This window comes from Kogia breviceps, chromosome 4 (assembly GCF_026419965.1).
Source record: "Kogia breviceps isolate mKogBre1 chromosome 4, mKogBre1 haplotype 1, whole genome shotgun sequence".
Taxonomy (NCBI): domain Eukaryota; kingdom Metazoa; phylum Chordata; class Mammalia; order Artiodactyla; family Physeteridae; genus Kogia; species Kogia breviceps.
The window spans coordinates 181,085,502-181,104,201 of NC_081313.1; the positions used below are offsets into that span (position 1 = coordinate 181,085,502).

General features: G+C 59.3%; 1 protein-coding gene across 3 annotated transcripts; it reads right to left on the reverse strand.

The window, feature by feature from the left end:
- Positions 1–491: 491 nt before the first annotated feature.
- Positions 492–18,613, reverse strand: MOB3A (MOB kinase activator 3A). Of its 3 annotated transcripts, XM_067033179.1 has the most exons (5): positions 18,350–18,553; positions 17,661–17,720; positions 7,522–8,046; positions 3,091–3,293; positions 492–1,817 (listed from the first exon to the last, which is right to left on the reverse strand). In XM_067033179.1, the coding sequence occupies exons 3-5, from the start codon at positions 7,940–7,942 to the stop codon at positions 1,788–1,790; spliced, it is 654 nt and encodes a 217-aa protein (XP_066889280.1). In that variant the 5' UTR covers positions 7,943–8,046; positions 17,661–17,720; positions 18,350–18,553; the 3' UTR covers positions 492–1,787. The 3 variants fall into 3 exon arrangements, with proteins under 3 accessions (XP_066889280.1, XP_058916367.1, XP_058916368.1); XM_059060384.2 differs by lacking the exon at positions 17,661–17,720 and having other exon boundaries at positions 18,350–18,613; XM_059060385.2 differs by lacking the exons at positions 17,661–17,720; positions 18,350–18,553 and adding an exon at positions 13,783–14,013.
- Between the last annotated feature and the right edge of the window lie 87 nt (positions 18,614–18,700).

Here is an 18,700-nt window from a genome sequence, read left to right on the forward strand (position 1 = left end):
CATCCTGTCAGCCCCACGACCCCTGAGAGTTAAGTAACCCGTTCCCATTCCTCACATATAAGAGATTTTTGGGGTAAACTCATGTGTCAAGGTCACAGGATAGCTAGGACGGGGCTGAGACAGAAAACACCCCTGTCTATTCCCACTCGGTTCAGAGTTTTCTGGAACGTTCTTTACGTAGTAAAGAGGCAACAGTTACAACCATGTTTGCTGAGCGCCGAAAGCATGAAGGCAACGTGAGACAAAGCGGAAACGGGAGAGGGAGTGGGCACCTCCTCAACCTGCTTTCCAGACCCTGGTTCATCAGCCCCGCCCTGCACCCCGAGGACTTCTAATCCCACTGATACTCTGTGCATCTGCTTATCTGCCTGGGACACTCCGGGGGGGCCACAAACTGCTGTGACACCTAAGATTTCTCTGCCACCTGGGGGCGCGTCCCAGTGCCAGGCCCTCCCACCAGGAGGACAGAGGTGACAAGGACCAGGAGCAGCTCGGGGGACACGTGATTTATTCCGATGGTCCCGTGGGAACACCCACGGGCATGGCCGGGTGGGCAGGGGAGCCCCCCAACCGGCCCCGCCACCTTTCCAACCTGGCTGGCGCCCCGAGTGGCACAGTGGTTATGGCATTTGGTCGCGGTTCTGCGTTTAAGAGCAGCTACACGTGAGCGGGCGGTCGCCCGCAGTCTTTCCAGGACTACGGGAGCGGGACCCCGGCAACTTCTGGAAGGACCGAGGCCCAGGTCGTGTTAATTGCACTTTTGGGTTGTTGGTGTCGGCTGGCGGCCCCGTCTCCCCGTGAGCGTCCCAGACACCCAGAGGCACTCAGAGCTGGTGTGGTCCAGGCGGGCAGGACGGCCATAGCGAAAGGCCACGGAGGATGCTGTGCACGGGTGGGGCGCGAGCGGGCGGGGCCCCCAAGCTTCTGCGGGGAGACGGTGCTGGGATTTGGTCCCGGGGCCACGGAGGGCCACACTGACAAAGGGTTTCAACAGGAGGTTGGCAGGCGTGGGAAGCAAGGCCAAGTCCGGCTAAACATTCGGCGAAACTCAAAGGTCCCAAACCGGGGGAGAGGCGCTCCCTGGCAGAATCGCACTGCTATTCACGACGGAAAGGGGACATTTTTCTAGAGAGGAGGGGGATCACTCCTTGTAGGTAGAAAAACCTTTTTTCTTCCAGTAACATCTCATGGTGGTCGTAAATGCAACTAGATGAATTCAATCTTTTATGCGACATGAAGGGGCTCCAGGACGCCTGGGATGTGGTTGTGGGCTCGGGAAGCCGGCACGGGAGACTTAGGGTCCTGGAGGAACCGCGGGACGGAAGTGGCCGTGGGGGAGGACGCGGGGAGGACGCAAGCCGAGCGCTCGTACCACTCGGAACCCGGCCTGGGCCGCAGCGGGGAGCGCTGCGGGGTCTCAGCCTCGCTGACGGGGGCCTGGTCACCCGCGGCCGGGCAGGCGGGCTGGTGCAGGAGACGGACCGGAGTGGGGCCAGCCTCCGGGCAGGTGCAATTGGTTTGCAAACGAAGTGGGTTTTCCCGGTTGCTCACAACACGTGGGATCACAGAGTTCAAGTTCTATCTATCTCCCCCGTGCTGGCCGAGGAGACTGGGGCTCACGGAGGCTCAGACCCACGGGCGCTGCCACCTTGGGATCAAGAGAGGATGCAGCGCAGACAGCACAGAATTCGCTGGGCTAGAAAATACCGGTCCCTGTTCTGGAGACGTGGCCCTCAAGTAGGACTGTCCCCCCGGCGCGGACTCGGTGACAACGGGGCCGAGGGCTCTCAGTGGCACATCCGTGCAGTCATTTCTTTCTGTTAAGAACAAGCAGGACGTCAGGAAATCGGGGGACGCAGTCTCATGGGGGCCCTCAGGCCTCCCTTAAAGCAAATCTTACGAAACACAGAGCAGACGGGCAACGCGCCTCAGGCTGGGGCGCAGACTCCTTCTGTGAAGGGCCCCGCGGTCCCTGTGTCCAGAAAGAGCTAACTCTAAGCATCAGTGTGGGACACATGACCATGAGATTAGGGCGCTGAGTTAAACAAAAGTGAGCTGATGACAAAACTGCACACGATGATTTTTAGTATTTGGTGAGATTCACATAAAGGGAACTGTGGTAAAGAGGCATTCACCGCCACAAGGCTGCACAACCACACCTCTAGTTCCAAAACATTCCACTAGCCCAGAGGAAAACCCCAACCTCACTAAGCATGCGCACTGTTAACTTTAACTCCGGAAAAATGCTTACTGATAGGCAGATACAAAAATGAGAAAGTTCTGTGACGGTGTTTTCAGAGACTGTTTAAAGTTGTCAAAGAATAGGGGCTGGGGCTTCCCTGGTGGCGCAGTGGTTAAGAACCCACCTGCCAATGCAAGGGACACGGGTTCGAGCCCTGGGCCGGGGAGATTCCACATGCCACGGTGCACCACAACCACTGAGCCCACATGCTGTAACTACTGAAACCCGCACGCCTAGAGCCCGTGCTCCACAACAAGAGAAGCTACCGCAATGAGAAGCCCGCGCACCGCAACTAAGAGTAGCCCCTGCTCGCCGCAACTAGAGAAAGCCCGCGCGCAGCAACGAAGACCCAATGCAGTCAAAAATAAATAAATAAAAATAATAAAATTTTTTTAAGAAGAAATAAATAAAGTGGGTTAGTGGTTACAGGGGCTGGGGAGGAGGGTGGGGGTGACTGCTGATGGGGATGCGGCTCCTTTTGGGGGTGATGGAAGGAAGGTTCTGGAACTGGATAGAGGCGGCGGTTGCCCAATCCTATGAATGTGCTAAACACCACTGAACCCTTGACTTCACGATGGCTAATTTTACGTTATGCAAATCTTACCTCAATTAAAACCAAAAAAAACCCTTGTTCTCCGCAGGCAGGGGACGGGGGTGGGTGGAGGAGGTGTCGGTGGGGACAGGCACCCAGAGGCCCATCTGTTTCTCCCACAGGGAAGCGGGGGGCAGCTGCAGGCAGGAGCCCCTCTGGGCTGCGCGAAGGGGTGACCCGCCCGCCCGCACCCCGACGGGCGTGCAGCCCCAGGACAGGGGGCACTCGCCTCCCCACGACGCCCTGACCCGCTCACCAGCGGCTCCAGCTCCTTGGTGTCGATGAGGCCAAACTCCGTGACAAAGTAGTAGAAGTGCTTATAGCAGGTGTTGACGTGCGCCTCCGAGCCCAGCTGCGCGATGCGGTCGAAATGGTGGATGTAGACGTGCACGAAGACGCGGAAGAGCCGCGACAGGATCTTCTTCACCACCTGCAGGAAGTTCCTGGGGAACGGCGTGCCTGCGGAGGCAGCAGGGGCAGCTCAGCTAGGACACGCCCCCAGCTGCAGGCGCGAACCCCTCCCTGGGGTTCTGGCGACCCCGGGCCTGGGAAGCCCACTTCTCGGCTCCCTAACGGTGCCTGGGGGCGGGGCGGGGCGGGGCGGGGCGGGGCAGGGCGGGGCGGGGCGGGGCTCCGGCAGACAGAGAGCGCCAGGACTGCGGCCCAGCGCCCCAGACCCCGCCCCCCGCACCGGTCTGGCCAGCTGTGGACACGCCGGCCTGCTTCCCCGCTTCCGGTGGCTCACAGGCTTCTGTGTGTGTCTGTCTCCGGTTACGTTTATTTTTTGGAATAGAACTGGAGAACCCATAAAAACCTATGTTTTGGCCTTTGACATTTTTCACTTAATACACTTCTCTCTCTCCAGCGTACGTTTCATGACATCACTTAAATTTGAGTGTACATATCCTAACTTAATTGCATGCATACACTATATTGCACTTTATTGTCCAATTACTGAATTTAATACGTTTTTCTTCTATTTTTTAAAGTGTATTTATTATTTATCTTGGCCGCGCTGGGTCATTGCTGTGGCGCGCTGGCTGTAGAGCGCTTGGGCTCAGTAACCGCAGCGCGTGGGCTTGGCTGTGGCACGTGGGATCTTAGTTCCCTGGCCAGGGATCGAACCCGGGCCCCCTGCGCTGGGAGCGTGGCGTCTCGGCCACTCTGCCACCAGGAGGGCCCTCTGTTTTCTAAACCGCGGTGACACACAGGTACGGAGGCACTGGCGGACCCAGCCCTCCTCGGGCGTTAGTCGGCGCCGCCCACGCGCTCGCCCGCCCCCGCCTCGCGTCCTCTTTGTCCCACGGGGCAGATGCCACGCATTGGCTCCACCTGAGCGGCACTACCAGGGGGCTGCCCAGGACCAGAGTGGCCCGGCCCCAGTCCTTCAAGAGAGGGGCTGCCGAGCTGGCAGCCCGCGGGGGGAGCACAAAGGTGCCACCAAGCGTGAGGAAGGCCACGGCGCACAAGGCACGTGCTTCCGGAAGATGGAGCAGTCAGCTGCTGGACGGTGCTGTGCTTCTCAGCCCTGTGGTCGGTGAGCAAAGGCCCCAAAGACGTGCAGGCAAGTGCCAGAGATCCGTGCGCAGGGCGGCGTCACGGGACGGGGTCTGCAGCGAGACGGGGAACAGCCCAGCCCAAGTGGGAGGTGGAGGACGAGCCCACGCAGCGGCTCACACCAGGGAAAGGTCCCAGGCCTGTGGAGGCACGAGGCAAACGGGAAAGACGCTCCCACGGACGTGCGCCTTCCCAGCTCCCGTCCTGCTCCCTCCTGCGTGTCCTGGTGGGCGTGACGGCTGATGGGACTGGTATTCCATCGGCCGGAAGCGCCTGTGAACGTCTGTTACAGGTGGACAGGGCCCAGCGGCTCCAGGGATCTACCTCTGCAGAAGGTTCGTTCAGCATCAGTGAGGCCTCTGGGTTTTCTCCCTCCAACCGACCGGAGAAAAAAGACTAAACAAAAGGAATGCTCCACTCTCGAGACACGGGCACGTTCACGGGGCATCTCAGGAGCACACGCCGTCTTGAAGACCCGTGGAAGCCACCTGGTGGGACAGTGGTCTCCAGGGCATGGGGATCCCCAAAAGGGAAGTCCCCCTCACAGTGTCAGGAACTCAGAGGGAGCGCAGGGCCCATGGCAGGCAGAGGAAGGCGAGCACAGCGGGTGGCTGGCCCCAGCCACACGGGGTCCCGGGCCCAACGAGGCTAAGGCCCTGCCCTGCCCGCTCTCCTGGGAGAGGGATGCCAGGAGTCACCGAGGTCACCCTGGGCCATCCTGGGTGGAGGCGGAGCGGCAGCCCCGTAGGAGAAGGGCCTAGAAACAGAAGATTCTGGGACTGCACTGCCCACACCTGCCACGATGCCCTCACACAGGGGGGGTCACAAGTCCGGCCCACCGCCCACTTCTGTAAATAAAGTTTTATTGGAACGCAGGCTCCCTCCTTATGCACCCTTGTCTGTTTATATATCGTCCATGACAGCTTGCAGACTACACAGCAGATCCGCGTAGCTGAGACAGACCATCTAGAGGAAAAAACCGCAAAGGTTTACTGTCTGACCTTTTACGGGAAAAGTCCGTGAAAGACCTTTTCTTTTACGGGGAAGAAGCTGGGTCTAACTAAGCTCAAGAGCGTGGGCAGGTGGCTCCGGGGCCCGAGCGGATGCTCAGGTTGAGTGGAACCAGCGCGAGAGGTAGGACGAACTCTGGACCCACCCTTCCTTCGCCCGGCCGCAAATCTCACCGCGAGGAGCGCGGCAGGCTCTGGGCAGCACCGCAGGTGAGCAAAGAGGAGCGCTCCAGTCTCCGTGCCTGGCTGGGGGGGGTCGAACCAAGGCGAGGGGTGAAGCTGGCCCCGGGGTCCGCGGACAGGGCTGGAAGGTGTGGCCTGGGCCCGGTGGCCACAGACCCACTGTGGCCGTGTGGCAGAGGTCTCTGACCCCTGCCGGGCAGCGGAGTGACATCTGCCAAGGTCACGTCTCTCGCCCTTCTCGTGCTTTCCTCTTTGGTAGGATTACTAGAATTTGCTTCCGTGGGCAAGGCACTGACTAGAGGCCCTCAGGGTCTGAGTTCTAGGATGTGGACCGCTCAGGAGCTGGGGAGGCTTCAGGGGGTCCCAGCAAGGCAGGGACTCAGGATGACAGGGAGCAGGTGTAGACGTGGACCCCGCAAACTGATGGGGGACTGCCCAGGAATCTCTATTTTGGGAAAGTGATGATTCCGGGATGGCCTTTTCCCAGATGAGTCCCTGAAAACCCCACCACGGTCAGCCTGGTTCAGTGTACCGACGGCGGGCAGGAAACTTAACGAGGCCCAGAGCACGCCGGCGGCCGAGAGCTGGGCCCGAGGCCTGCGCGCTGGCCGGTGGTTTGCCAGGAAGCCGTGTCGCCCCGGTGAACGTGAGAACGACATCTACCATTGCCCGGGGCTGCCAGGACAAGTTACCACCTGCTCAGTGGCTCAGAACAACTGATACAGGTTCTCCCACAGCTCCTGAGGCCAGAGTCCACATGGTGCCCTGGGCCGAAGTGCAGGTGTGGGCAGGGATGGGTCCCCCGGGGGCTCCAGGGAGAACCCGTTCCTGCCTTTTCCGGGCTCACAATCCCTTCCTCCTCCCGTCGCTTCACTGCCTTCTGCTCTCCTGGGTGTCTAGTCTCCCTCCGTCTCCCTCTTGTTAGGACCCTTGTGATGACATTTAGGGCTCACCCAGATAATCCAGAATAATCTCTCCATCTCAAGATCCTTAACTTGAAGCAAAATGTAGTCCCTCCACGCGCAGGAGCACCACTCAGCCGTGAAAAGGAGGAAAGCCCTGACACTCGATACCATGTGGACGGACCCCGAGAACACGATGCCCAGTGAGAGAAGCCAGACACAGAAGGACACACGGGGTGTGATTCCACTGATGGGAAACGTCCAGAACAGGCAGATCCACAGACAGAGTGGGTTCCTGGTTGTCAGGGGCTGGGGAGGGGGTGGGGAGTGACTGCTGATGGGGACGGGCTTCTTTTAGGGTGATGGGTTTTTTTTTTTTTTTTAATTATTATTATTTTTTAAATTTTTGGCCACACTATGCAGCACGTGGGAGTTTAGTTCGCCAACCAGGGATCGAACCCGCACCCCGTGCATTGCAAGGCAGATTCTTAACCACTGGACCACCAGGGAAGTCCCAGGGTGATGGGTTTAGACAGAGCTGATAGCTGCACGAAGCTGTAACTGTCCTAAAATGACACCAAACTGTGCACTTTAAGTGGGTGGGTTTTCCGGGGTGTGGATTCCATCCTGATAAAGCTGTTATGAAAAGAAGGTGAGGACTTCCCCGGTGGCGCAGTGGTTAAGAATCCGCCTGCCAATGCAGGGGACACAGGTTTGAGCCCTGGTCTGGGAAGATCCCACATGCCACGGAGCAGCTAAGCCCATGCGCCACAACTGCTGAGCCTGCGCTCTAGAGCCCGCGAGCCACAACTACTGAGCCCGCGCGCCTGGAGCCCGTGCTCCACAAGAGAAGCCACTGCAGTGAGAAACCCGCGCACCGCAACGAAGAGTAGCCCCGGCTCGCCACAACTAGAGGGAGCCTGAGTGCAGCAACGAGACCCAACGCAGCCAAACATAAATAAAGAAAAAGAAAACTTAAAAAAAAAAAAAAAAAGAAAGAAAGAAAGAAAAGAACATGAAAGCGCAGAGACTCACCGACGTTGGTGGGGAAGACGTCCTCGCTGTTGATCTGCACCTCGATCCAGTCCATGAGCAGGTCCATGTAGCGCGGGGCCGACAGCGCCGTGGGCCGCCGGAACCTGTGCTCGTCCTGCCAGCGGTACTCATACTTGGGGCCGCCGGACATGACCGGGCAGGAGCGCTCGGTGCAGCCGTCGCTGATGGTGCCGTAGATGAGGTTGACGCGGTTGAAGAAGTCGACCACGTGCACGGCCACCCAGTCGTTGAGCTCCTCGCCGGCGGGCAGCTGCACGGCCAGCTTCAGGTCTAGCCCCGCGTTCAGCGATGCCTGCGCCTTCTTGTGCAGCTCGAAGCGCTGGGTGCCCGGCTCGAACTTGCGCTTGGGCCGGAAGGTCTTGTCCTTGTTGAAGACCTGCTTCAGGAAGGGGTTGGACATCTCCGCTGCGCGCTCAGGATGCCCCCCCGCGAGGCCTCCACGGGGCGGGCCGGGCGGGACGCTCACGATGGGAAGGTCACCGGGCCCCCGGCTCTCCCCCAGACCTGGAACACACAAAGAGGAAGCACTGTCACCCTTCTCAGAACCCTGCTCTGGAAACACCGGCGGGCAGACTGGGGACACTCCCAGGACTTCTGGTTTTGAGTTTCACCAAGAGGGCGCACAGCACTGCCCCAGGCACATCCCCCTGCCTCCGAGCGAAGACACTGAGCCGGGCCCTGCATCATCCTCTCCGCGCCCGGAGGCTTTCGGTAAAGCGGAGAGAGCTGCTAGCTCCCACACTCTGGCTGAGGGCGGCCCCCGCAGGCGAGGTGGTCTCTTCATCTCCACGAAGAGACGTCCACAGCCCTGGGACTGGCGAACGGATCTTATTTGGAAAAAGAGACTTTGCAGTCTTCGCAGATGTAATGGGGTTAATGATCTTGGGATGCCCTCTTCCCGGATTATCCCCGTGGGCCCTAAATCCAATGATGAATGTCGCTATAAGAGAAGACAGACACCCAGGGAAAGACCATGTGATAACGGACGCAGAGATGGGGTGATGTGTCTACAGGCTAGGGGACACCAAGGACTGCCAGCCCCATTAGAGTCGGGAGAGAGGCCTGGGACAGATGCCCCCTCAGAGCCCCAGGGCGAACCGGCCCTGCCCACACCAGTCTGGGGCTTCTGGCCTCCGGGACTGGGAGGGGGTACATTCCTGCTGCCTCTCTGATCTTCCCTGTGTCTCGTGTCCCAATCTCGTCACTGGATTAGGGGCCGCCGTGACCCATCACGACCTCATCTCTCCATTGTGACATCTGCACAGACTCCATTTCCAAGGGGTGGATATGAATTTGGGGGGACACTATCCACCCCAGTGCACTAAGTAAAGATGCCTCTATGAGTCGTCTGGTTTCGTGACTGACGCTGCCCGTTTTGGGGGACGAGGCCCCGATACAGGGGCTGCAGCTGCCATGGCCCTGCCGTGATGCCCGGCCCCCCTCCGGCTCCCCCCGAGCCTTTGCTCTGCGCTGTCTCCTCTGTTACGAACCCCACGTCGGAGGGCGGGACAGGATGAAGTCGAGCACAAGGAGCCCAGGTCGGGCTCTCGCTCGGGACTGGTCACGGCACCACCCCCGTCCCCACTGGTGCTACGACGGCAGCGCCCGCCCGTCGCCCCTGGCTCTCCATCTGCGGCCTGGGAGGTGCGCTTTCCCGGGAGTGTGGACCTGGCCGGCATGGGGGTGTCCCGGGCGCCCACCCAGGAGCAGCCGCAGAAGGGGAAGTCGGCCGAGAGGGGAAGCGGAAGCAGAGCCTCTGCACCGCCCAGGCCGGGCTGCACCGCACGCACCCGTGCACCCCTGTATGATGAGTGACCACTTCTCTGAAACGTTTTAATAAATCCCTCGGCAGTTGGTTTCTGGGCCCTGGGACCAGCAGCCTTGTCTGGTGGCCCGCCCTCCAGACTAGCACACTGTGTGGCAAACTGCCACAAGCTGAGTGGCTTCGAAGGGCCCTCCTTCATTATCAGAAAGTTCTGCACGCCCCACATCTGAGCCGGGCCTCATGTGTCCTTGAGCAGGGACCCTGTCACCCCCCAGGCCCAGGGCGGCCCTGCAGAGAGGATGTCAACGCCACCAGGACAGCCTCAGTGATAGAGAAGCCGTTCCAGGTGGGCAGGCCCAAGGCCGGCAGGTCTGGTCACCCCGGCTTTGGAAGACCCGTGTCCGCGGGTCCAGGCGGAGCGACCGGGATGGGTGGGACCTCAGCAGACGGTTAGTAAGAGCTGAGGCACGACCCGCCACATCCTGTAGGCCAGCGTCTCCTGCAGGCTCAGCCCTTCGACAGCTCGGAGGTCTGGAAACCCCCGCAGGCCCAGGGCTCCTGGCCTGGCCTTCAGCAGCTGCCTCTAGAAAGTGAGCCTCTGGGTTACAGATGATGTCTAGGGCTCAAACCAGCGTTCTAGCCAGGGCGGTCCTGCCCCCAGGGCAGCAGAGCCAGGAGCATGCAGACTCTAAGTTATGAGAGTTTACAAAGAAAAAGGTTGCTCTGGCCTCAAGGCAGATGGCACTGGAGCTGAGTCTTGAGAGCTGATCCTTCTGGAGCCCAGGGGTGGGGAGGGTGGGGCCCGATGGATGGAAGGGGGCGGAGGAGACTCCAGCGTCTCTCCCCTCAGGGCGGGGGTGGCCCTGACCCTACCTCCTCCTGTGTCCTCAGCGTGTCCACAGGGCCTGCTCACAGAGGGCTCAAAAAGCATCCAATGTGGAAGCATGGAGGAGGCCTCCCTGCCCTGGTTAGGGGAGAGGGTGTGGTCGGCAGGATAAGGGCCCCAGAGACGTCCCCGTCCTGGTCCTGGGCCCCAAGGACGTGTCACCTCAAACAGCAGAGGGAACTCTGCAGACAGAATTAAGTTGAGGCCCCTGAGACGGGGGTGACCCTGGATTCCCTGAGGGGCCCTGCATCATCCCAGGGTCCTTACAAGAGGGAGGCGGGAGGGTCAGAGGCAGAGAGAGACGGGAGAGGCTGCGCCGCTGGCTGTGAGGATGCAGGGGGGGCCGCGAGCCAGGGATGCGGCGCCTCTAGAAGCTGGAAAAGGCGGGAACCGCTGCTCCCCTGGAGCCTCTGGAAGGACCGGCCCTGCCCACGCCTGGATTAAGCACCGTGACGCCCCGAGTCAGACTCCTGACCTCCAGAACCCTGAGATAATAAATCTGTGTGGTTTTGGGCTACGAAGTCTGTGTTGACTTATTACAGCAGTCTTGGGAAACTCAGACAGAGGCTACGGACATAATCCTAATGAGCGCTGGGCAAAATAACTTGCAGTTGATGTAACTGGGTCTGGTTACATGTGGGCCTGGGATCTTCTGTTCTCCCCGCTGGCAGGCAAAGCCCACTCACACTTCTGGGCCCCGCCGGACACTATGGGTGTGGGAAGGTCAACTGAAGGCAGCACGAACTGTGCAAAACACAGGAGCTGAGCATCCGGGGACGGAGCCAGAGGGACGGGAGGAGCTCCAGGGAAGAGCAGAGGGACCCACCTCCCCCCACGAGGACAGCGGTAATCAAAAAGGACGATCACCAGGGCTGGCGGGGACGTGGACCAGTCGGAACCCTCCCGCACTGCTGGTGGGAACGTAAAATGGGGCCACCGCTGTTGAAAACAGCCTGGCAGTTACCAAAACACGGTTAAATCGCACCCAGAGAGTCTCTCCCGGGTGCCCAGCCAAGAGAAGTGACAACACATGTGCACACAAAACCCTGTGCATGTGGCCAGCAGCATGATTCACAACAGCCAAAAGGCAGAGACACCCAAATGCCCAGCGACGGGTGCACTGACCCACACCCGGGAACGTCACTCAGCCGTGAAAAGGGGTGAAGCCCTGACACTCGCTACCGCGTGGACGGACCCTGAGGACACGACGCTCAGCGAGAGAAGCCAGACGCAGAAGGACCCACGGGGTGTGATTCCATCGATGGGAAACGTCCAGGACAGGCCGGCCGATCCGCAGACACAGAGCGTGGTTCCTGGCTGTCCGGGGCTGGGGCAGGGGATGGGGAGTGACTGCTGTTGACGATGGGGCTTCTTCTGAGGTGATGGAATGTTCTGGAACTAGACAGAGATGGCGGCCGCAAACGTTGTGAATGTACTGAAAACACTGGAACGTACACGGGAACCAGGCGGAAAGTCCGGTATGTGAATGACAGTCAAGTTGCCATTTTTGAAGCGGGGCACGGGGGACAAGCGGAGCAAGTGCGGGCCCAGCTGCTGCCCCAGGCACCATAAAGAACTAAAGCGGTTTCCCTCTCAGCTCAAACTGAGGTCAGCACTACCTGTAAAATCTGTTTACCATGAAAGGTAACAACACAAGCACGGAAAACCACATGGGATAAAAGGTGCAGTCACTGATGTGCCACAGAGTGAACACTCGCTGCGTGAGGCCCCACCCCACCCCCGGCAACGCGGCCGGGGGCCACCTGTGCTCTGGAGCAAGAAGGCCCCATGCCTCGTCCACAGACCACAAGTGCCTTCGCTTCCTTCCCCAAAGCCGTCATCACTTCCTGCCACCTTGGTTAACACCCAGTGAGGCATTCACAGTCACCCTCAGAACACAACAGAGCCCCCACTTTACAGATGGGAAGACTGAGGCCCAGACCTAGCACTGCTGACATCAGGGCCATCCCGGGCACTGTGGGGGGCGGAGCAGCACCCCTGCCCCCATTCCCTCCATGCCAGGAGCTCCCCCCAGTCCTGAAGACCACAGATGTGCCCAGACACAGCCCAGTGTCCCCTGGGGGCAGCACCACCCTAGGTGAGAACCACCGGGTTAGAAGACGGTGACTCAGTACCACTGGTTAATGATGAGTAAATCAGCGCTAAGCCACTCAGCTGGCGGCGCGAGGCGTCGACTCCGCACCCTGGACCGTGGGGGTGAAGCCGCGGCTGCTTCTGCCCGCCACCCACCTCCACAGCCCCAGCCCTCCGCTATTCGAGCTTCTGCCCGTCTCGTCCCAAACCCAGGGCCAAGTGCCCTCTGGGCCGGGGCTGCTCCCGCACCAGGCGCCTCCGCAATGCCTGCAGGCCGGCTGGATGCTTCTGGCTCCGACTCTCCCTGGTTTTGGGGGTGCGGGCAGGGATGCTGCAGGAAGGTGCTGCCCCCAAGAAGGGAATGCAGCTGAGTACAGGGTGCAGCCACAAATGCCCCACCTGCCCGCTTCTCTCCCGACATGGAAGAACTCAGACCCCGCAGGAGGCAATGATTAAAAGAGGCCACCTGCCCCGACCCTCTGTTGCAGAGACTGACCGTGTCCCCTACGCTGGGCAGCCGGGACCCCTCTACGCGAGGGCATGGGTGCTGGACGCGTCGCGTGGGGACCCTGTGGCCCCACCTGTGACTGCAAACTTCCCGGGGGGCCGTGAACCTGCCCAGGTGATTAATCTGCAAAGCAGCCACCCTCAGGCCACTCGGCTGCAGGTCAAGGGACAGTGACCTTGTGCAGACCCACTAGCGACTCCAGCCGTCCCGCCCCATGCCCAACCGCCCGCCAGCGGCACGGACTGATTTCAGCCTCCAAACACCCTCCGGCCCGGGCTGAGCGCAGCCCCACTTTGGTCACAAGAAGACGAGGCGGGGTGCTCCCCGTCGTCCAGCCGGGGTGGGGCGGGGGGCGGAGAGCTGGGCCAGACCGGCCACCAAGCCCTGGCAGCTGCTTCTGTGCCCCCACCCGCCCAGGTTCCTTATCCACCCTGCAGCCGGCCTTCTAACCCTCACGGAAACCAAAGCGTCAAGAAAAACGCAGCCCGCTAGTGTCCCGTTGCCGCCTTCTATTCTGGGGCCTCTCTGCAGACGGCTTTGGGAGTCTAACTCCCCACGATGTCACCTGGCGACGCGTGACCTGTCAGACAGGTGCGGCTGCGGGGTGGAGAGGAGGGCCTCGGGGAGGGGGTGGGGGCGACCCTGCAGCTCTATCCACAGCCCGTCATGTCATGCCGTGGGCTGACCCATGCCAGGACAGTTCTGGAAGACAGGACAGGGCAGCAGAAGGGGCTTGTAAGGTTCCTGCCTGCCCTTCTGTCTCCTCAAAAGTGGGAGGGCTTTTTTTCTAAGTGGAAGCAATGATTTTCTGAAAAACTTCCTGGATGGGCAACGGTCCCATCAAAAGCAAAGAGCTTTCTATCAGAAACATGCTCCCGCGGCCGCGGGGTGGCCGGCCACCGGAAAGTGCCTTTTCCTTGAGAAGCGTTGCCACAGGCCAGGGCGCCCGGGAGTTGCAGCCCAACACCGCCCCGCCGACCCAGGTACCATCTCTGGGGCCGCTTTGTCTTGGTCCTTCTCAGAACACCTCCAAGGACGGCGGGACCGGGGGGAGCCAGGACAGGCTTCTCGGAATTCAGCGCTAAGGGCGCCCCTGGTTCTTCCTGCAGACGGGATGCGTGTGGCACTCAAACTCTGAGAGTGACAAAACTTAAGATGACAAAGCTACCCTCCCCGGCACACACGCACCCCCGTTTTCTTCTGAGAACAAAATGAAACAGTTCCTGTAAGCAACTGCTGCACCTTGGCCCGGCGGCCACTTCCTTCCGGTGCTTCCACATCCTGCCCGGCCACCACCGCCGTGGGGACAGGCCCCAAGCTCGGAGGTCCCGCACGTTTTCGGTTGGCGTGTAAGCCCTGGTCCCTGGCCTGGAAGGCTGAGCGTCTGGCTGGAAGATGCTCACAGCCCAGGATCTGTCCTGTTAAAGATGGCTGCGCTCCAGAGCTGTCTTCCATCAACTAAATGTTTATATTTAAATACTGCGACTGCAGCCTGGGTGGGGAGGCTGCCCGCCATCCTGCAGGACACACACGAAAGCCAGGTGCTTTAGCGGGTTCTGTATATTCCAGCCCTCCTGATAATACTTTTTTTTTCTTTTTTCTTTTACAAAAGCCAATTGAGATGTAATTCACACAGATATCAACTCCACCCTTTAAAAGTATACAATTCAATGGCTTTTAGAAAAATCATGGAGTATGCAACCATCACCACTAATTCCAGAACATTCTCATCACCCCACAAAGAAACCCCGTGCCCCTCAGCAGTCACTTCCTATCCCCCTTTATGGGCTAAATCACATTCCCCCACCCCAAAAGACATGTTGAAGTCTTAACCCCCCAAACCTGTGAAGGGACCCTGTTTGGAAGCGGGGTCGTTGCATATGTAATTAACTTAAGATGAGGTCACACCGGAGGACGGTGGGCCCTAGGCCAATGATTGCTGTCCTTAGAAAAAGGGAGATCTGGACACAGACACCGGGAGACAGCCATGTGATGGAAGCAGAGATCGGGTGATGCGTCTACAAGCCCTACAAGCCAAGGAATGACCAGGATGGCCGGCCGCACCAGAAGCCGCGAGAGGCAGGAAGGACCCTCCCTGGAACCTCGGAGAGCCCTGAGCCCACAGCAGATAAGAGCTGGCCTGGGATCTAAACCTGGCTGTCCCCACGTCCACGACCTTCACTCCACCCAGAGGGAGAGGGGCTGCCGGGTGCACGCAGCCCAGCGCGACGATTCTCCTCCGAACCGCCTTCCTCAGTCTCAGTTCCCCATGGGGGCGAACGTGATTTTCTGTTCAACAGAACGATGTCACGGGGGGCGGGGGCGGGACAGAAAGGAGAGAAACGCTGGGGGAGATGGGTGGGCGGTATGTCTGTGTAGGAGCCACACCTCTTCCTTCTGAGGACCCAGTCCGAGTCCTGCGTGTCAGAAAGGGTAACGGACAAGAAACCGCGGCGCGATCTCCTGTCCACCGCGAGCTCCCCTTCGCTGGCTGCCCATACTTCCTCTCAACATCAGGGTCCTCGGGATCTGGACTCGCCTGTGCGTGGACCCAGTCTGTGGGGAGGGCGTCCACCAAGGACTGCACTCTCTCCAGGCGCCGGCAAGAGCTCCTGCCACGCTCAGCCACGCTCAGCCACAGCCGTGGGTCTCGAATGAGGCAACCCTTCCCCCAGGGGCCACGGAGGACGTCTGTGGTTGTCAGGACGGGGGACGCTCCTGGCACCGAGTGGGTGGGGGTCAGGGAGGCTGCTCCACACCCCACGGCGCCCGGCACGGCCCCCACAGAGAGTGACCCGGCCTCGGGTGTCTTGTTTGGGACTCAGGAGCCGCAGGAACAACCGCCTCCTTCCCAGAGCTCGGCTTCTGAAGTCGCAGTCACCTCTTCTGCTTCAGCAATCTAAACCGTGCAATTCCAGGAAGTCAAGAGCAGGGCTTACCAGCTGGGGCATGCCCAAAAGTTCCCAGAGTAAAAAACCAGTTCCGAGCCAGCTGCCTGGGGGATTTTTGTTCAACTTCCATTTCGAGAAGCCCTGGAGATGAGAGAGCAGCTCCCGGAATGATGGTTAATGGCTGACTTTTCCATGAACTCTGGCGGGCTTGGGAGTGTCATCACACATGAAACAGACTAGCTTAACCTTCTTAGGAATACGAATCATCTAGAGTCCTGGAACTGAAACAGCACTTCCAAGAACCCCCTCAGGGACTAAAATAACCACTTATGCTTTTGCTGAGAGACAGAGGTGATCTTGGAACTCAGTTTGTCACAGCTATTTGGGGCACCTGGTGTGCGAACGCCACGGTCCAGATTTTCAAGATGATAGTTACTCTTCTCCTTTAGGGAGGTCCAAATAAAAAGCAAACTATCAAGCCACGAAGAGATACGAGGAACCGTAAACACCCACCACCAAGTGAACGAAACCCGTCTGAGAAGGCGACACTGCGATTCCAACTCTGTGACGCTGTGGAAAGGGCAGGGCAGAAAAGGACCAGTGGTTGTGGAAGGCAGTGGGGGTGGGGGCTAAGGGACACATGAATGGGGGGCACGGGGGTTTTTAGGGAAGCGAAACTACTCCGTGTGATAAGATGATGGATACATGTCAGTACACATTGTCCAAACCCAGAGAGCATACAATACCAAGAGTGAACCCTGGGGACTTCCCTGGTGGCGCAGTGGTTAAGAATCCGCCTGCCAATGAGGGGCACACGGGTTCGAGCCCTGGTCCGGGAAGATCCCACATGCTGCGTTGCAACTAAGCCTGTGCACCACAACTACTGAGCCTGAGCTCTAGAGCCCGCGAGCCACAACTACGGAAGCCCGCGTGCCACAACTACGGAAGCCTGCGCGCCTAGAGCCCGTGCTCCACAACGAGAAGCCACCGCAATGAGAAGTCCGCGCACCACAACGAAGAGTAGCCCCCGCTCGCCACAACTAGAGAAAGCCGACGCGCAACAACGAAGACCCAACGCAGACAAAAATTTTAAAAAAATAAATGCCATGAACACATTGAAATATAATGTACACCACGTATGTAATTTTCAACCTTTTGGTAGCCACAATGAAAAGTAAAAAATGAAAAAAGTGACTTCAACATTGATAATACATACTATTTAACAAGAGCACCAAAACATCACTTCAACACCTAACAGAGAAAATACTAAGGAAATAATTTGCACACACTCCCCGCCCCACCCCCGCCTTAACACACAGAGTCTCGGGAAACTGGTGCATATCTTACACGAATGGCGCATCTCATTTTGGACCATCCACGTTTCGGGTGCTCACTAGCCATGCAGGGCCAGTGGCTGCTGCCCTGGACAGCCCAGCTCCGGGGCGGTTTAAAAGGGGAACACCCACCTGTCAGAGGACAGGAGCAATGGGATGGGTGCTGTCTGAGGTGGGCGCTGGATTCGGACCCCGGGGAGGGGAGAGGCTCCGGATCAGAGAAGGTTGAGGTTTGAGGTGAACAAAGGGTCCCTCCGGAAGGGAGGGGAGAAACAGGGCGCCTCAGGGTGCAGGCAGGGGCGGGGCAGCCAGGACTTCCACTTGCTCCACTCCATAATCAGTACAACAGACACCGACAGGCTACCATGAACTTGGGGTGGGGGGAGCTGGGTGGACGGTACTCAGGGCTTTGGGAGGCTGCAGCGCCCTGTCCTGACACTGGCCAAGGCCAGGATTCTTGGCATCACTCGGCGCCGAGTCTGTAAAATGGGCTAATAAAAGCCCCTGAACTTTATGTTGCGCGGAGGGAAGAACAAAGAAGCCGCCGGCGGGGGCCACGTGTAACAGAAGCAAGCCCCAAATCACGAAAGTGCGGACAGGCAGTGGGGTGAAATATGCAAAGTGCTCGCGCATCACATACCAAAATTTATCCAAGTGTATGCCGTGAATATGTGCAGTTCATTGCATGTCAGTTGAGTCTCTATAAAAGGTAAAAAAAAAAAAAAAAAAAAAAAAAAAAGATGCAAGGAGCAGAAGGTACATATGAATAAAGATTGGAAGACTCTTACCCCAAAATGAGCAGTGAGTGGCTCTCTGGGTGGCGCACCACTGGCAAGTTATTTTCTGCTTTGTGACTCTCCGTCACAAAGAGAATCACCCCGATCACTCACCCCCTTCCTTCCTCAGTGACATTTTGTAAAATACACGGGCCTTTAAAGCAAACGCAAGCCCTACAGCCAGTGCAGAGACGGAGCGGTGGAGTCAGCCGGTGGGCAGTGCTGACACGCAAACACATCCCACTGCTCAGGGGTTCTGGGGACCAAGAAGCCTGCTTTCAGAGGGCGGGGTCCCGGTGTGTGCTGGGAGCTGTAAAATCCTGTGGACTTCCATCCACACCAGGAGGTGGGGTCCTGGTTACTGACACGGCCAGGGGGTGACCCCAAAGTGACACATGCAACCCCTAATTCCACCAAGGGCCACCACGGGCTCCCCTCCCCTCCACTACCGTTCACCGCCTCTGAGGAGCCCGGTCTCTCCGCCGCCCGCGGTCTCCTCTCCTGAGGGGCTCGGTCTCCCCAACGCCCGCCGTCGCCTCTCTGAGTTACCCACCTGCCGCCTGCCGCCAGAAGAGTCGGGCCAAGCTCGCCGCTGAACCACGTTCCCGGGCCGCTGGCCAGCGTAGCCTCGCCGCCAGGCGGGAGAAACTCCGCTCACGACCACCCCGCCCCCCGGCCGGATATACTTCCGTTCCGGGCCGAGGCCTCCCCGGCTTCCTGGGAGGCCTGCGGTCGGAGCTTGCTCGTAGCGCGGGGCGGGGCCTCGAACAGAGGCCAGACTGGAAGGAGGAGCTTGCGCCGGCCGATGGCGCATGCGTGGAGCGAGGTCGCGGGCGGGGCCAACAGAGAGGTGGAGCCTCACCGGGAGTGGCGGGTCGTGGGCGGGGCCTGAAAAAGGAACCAG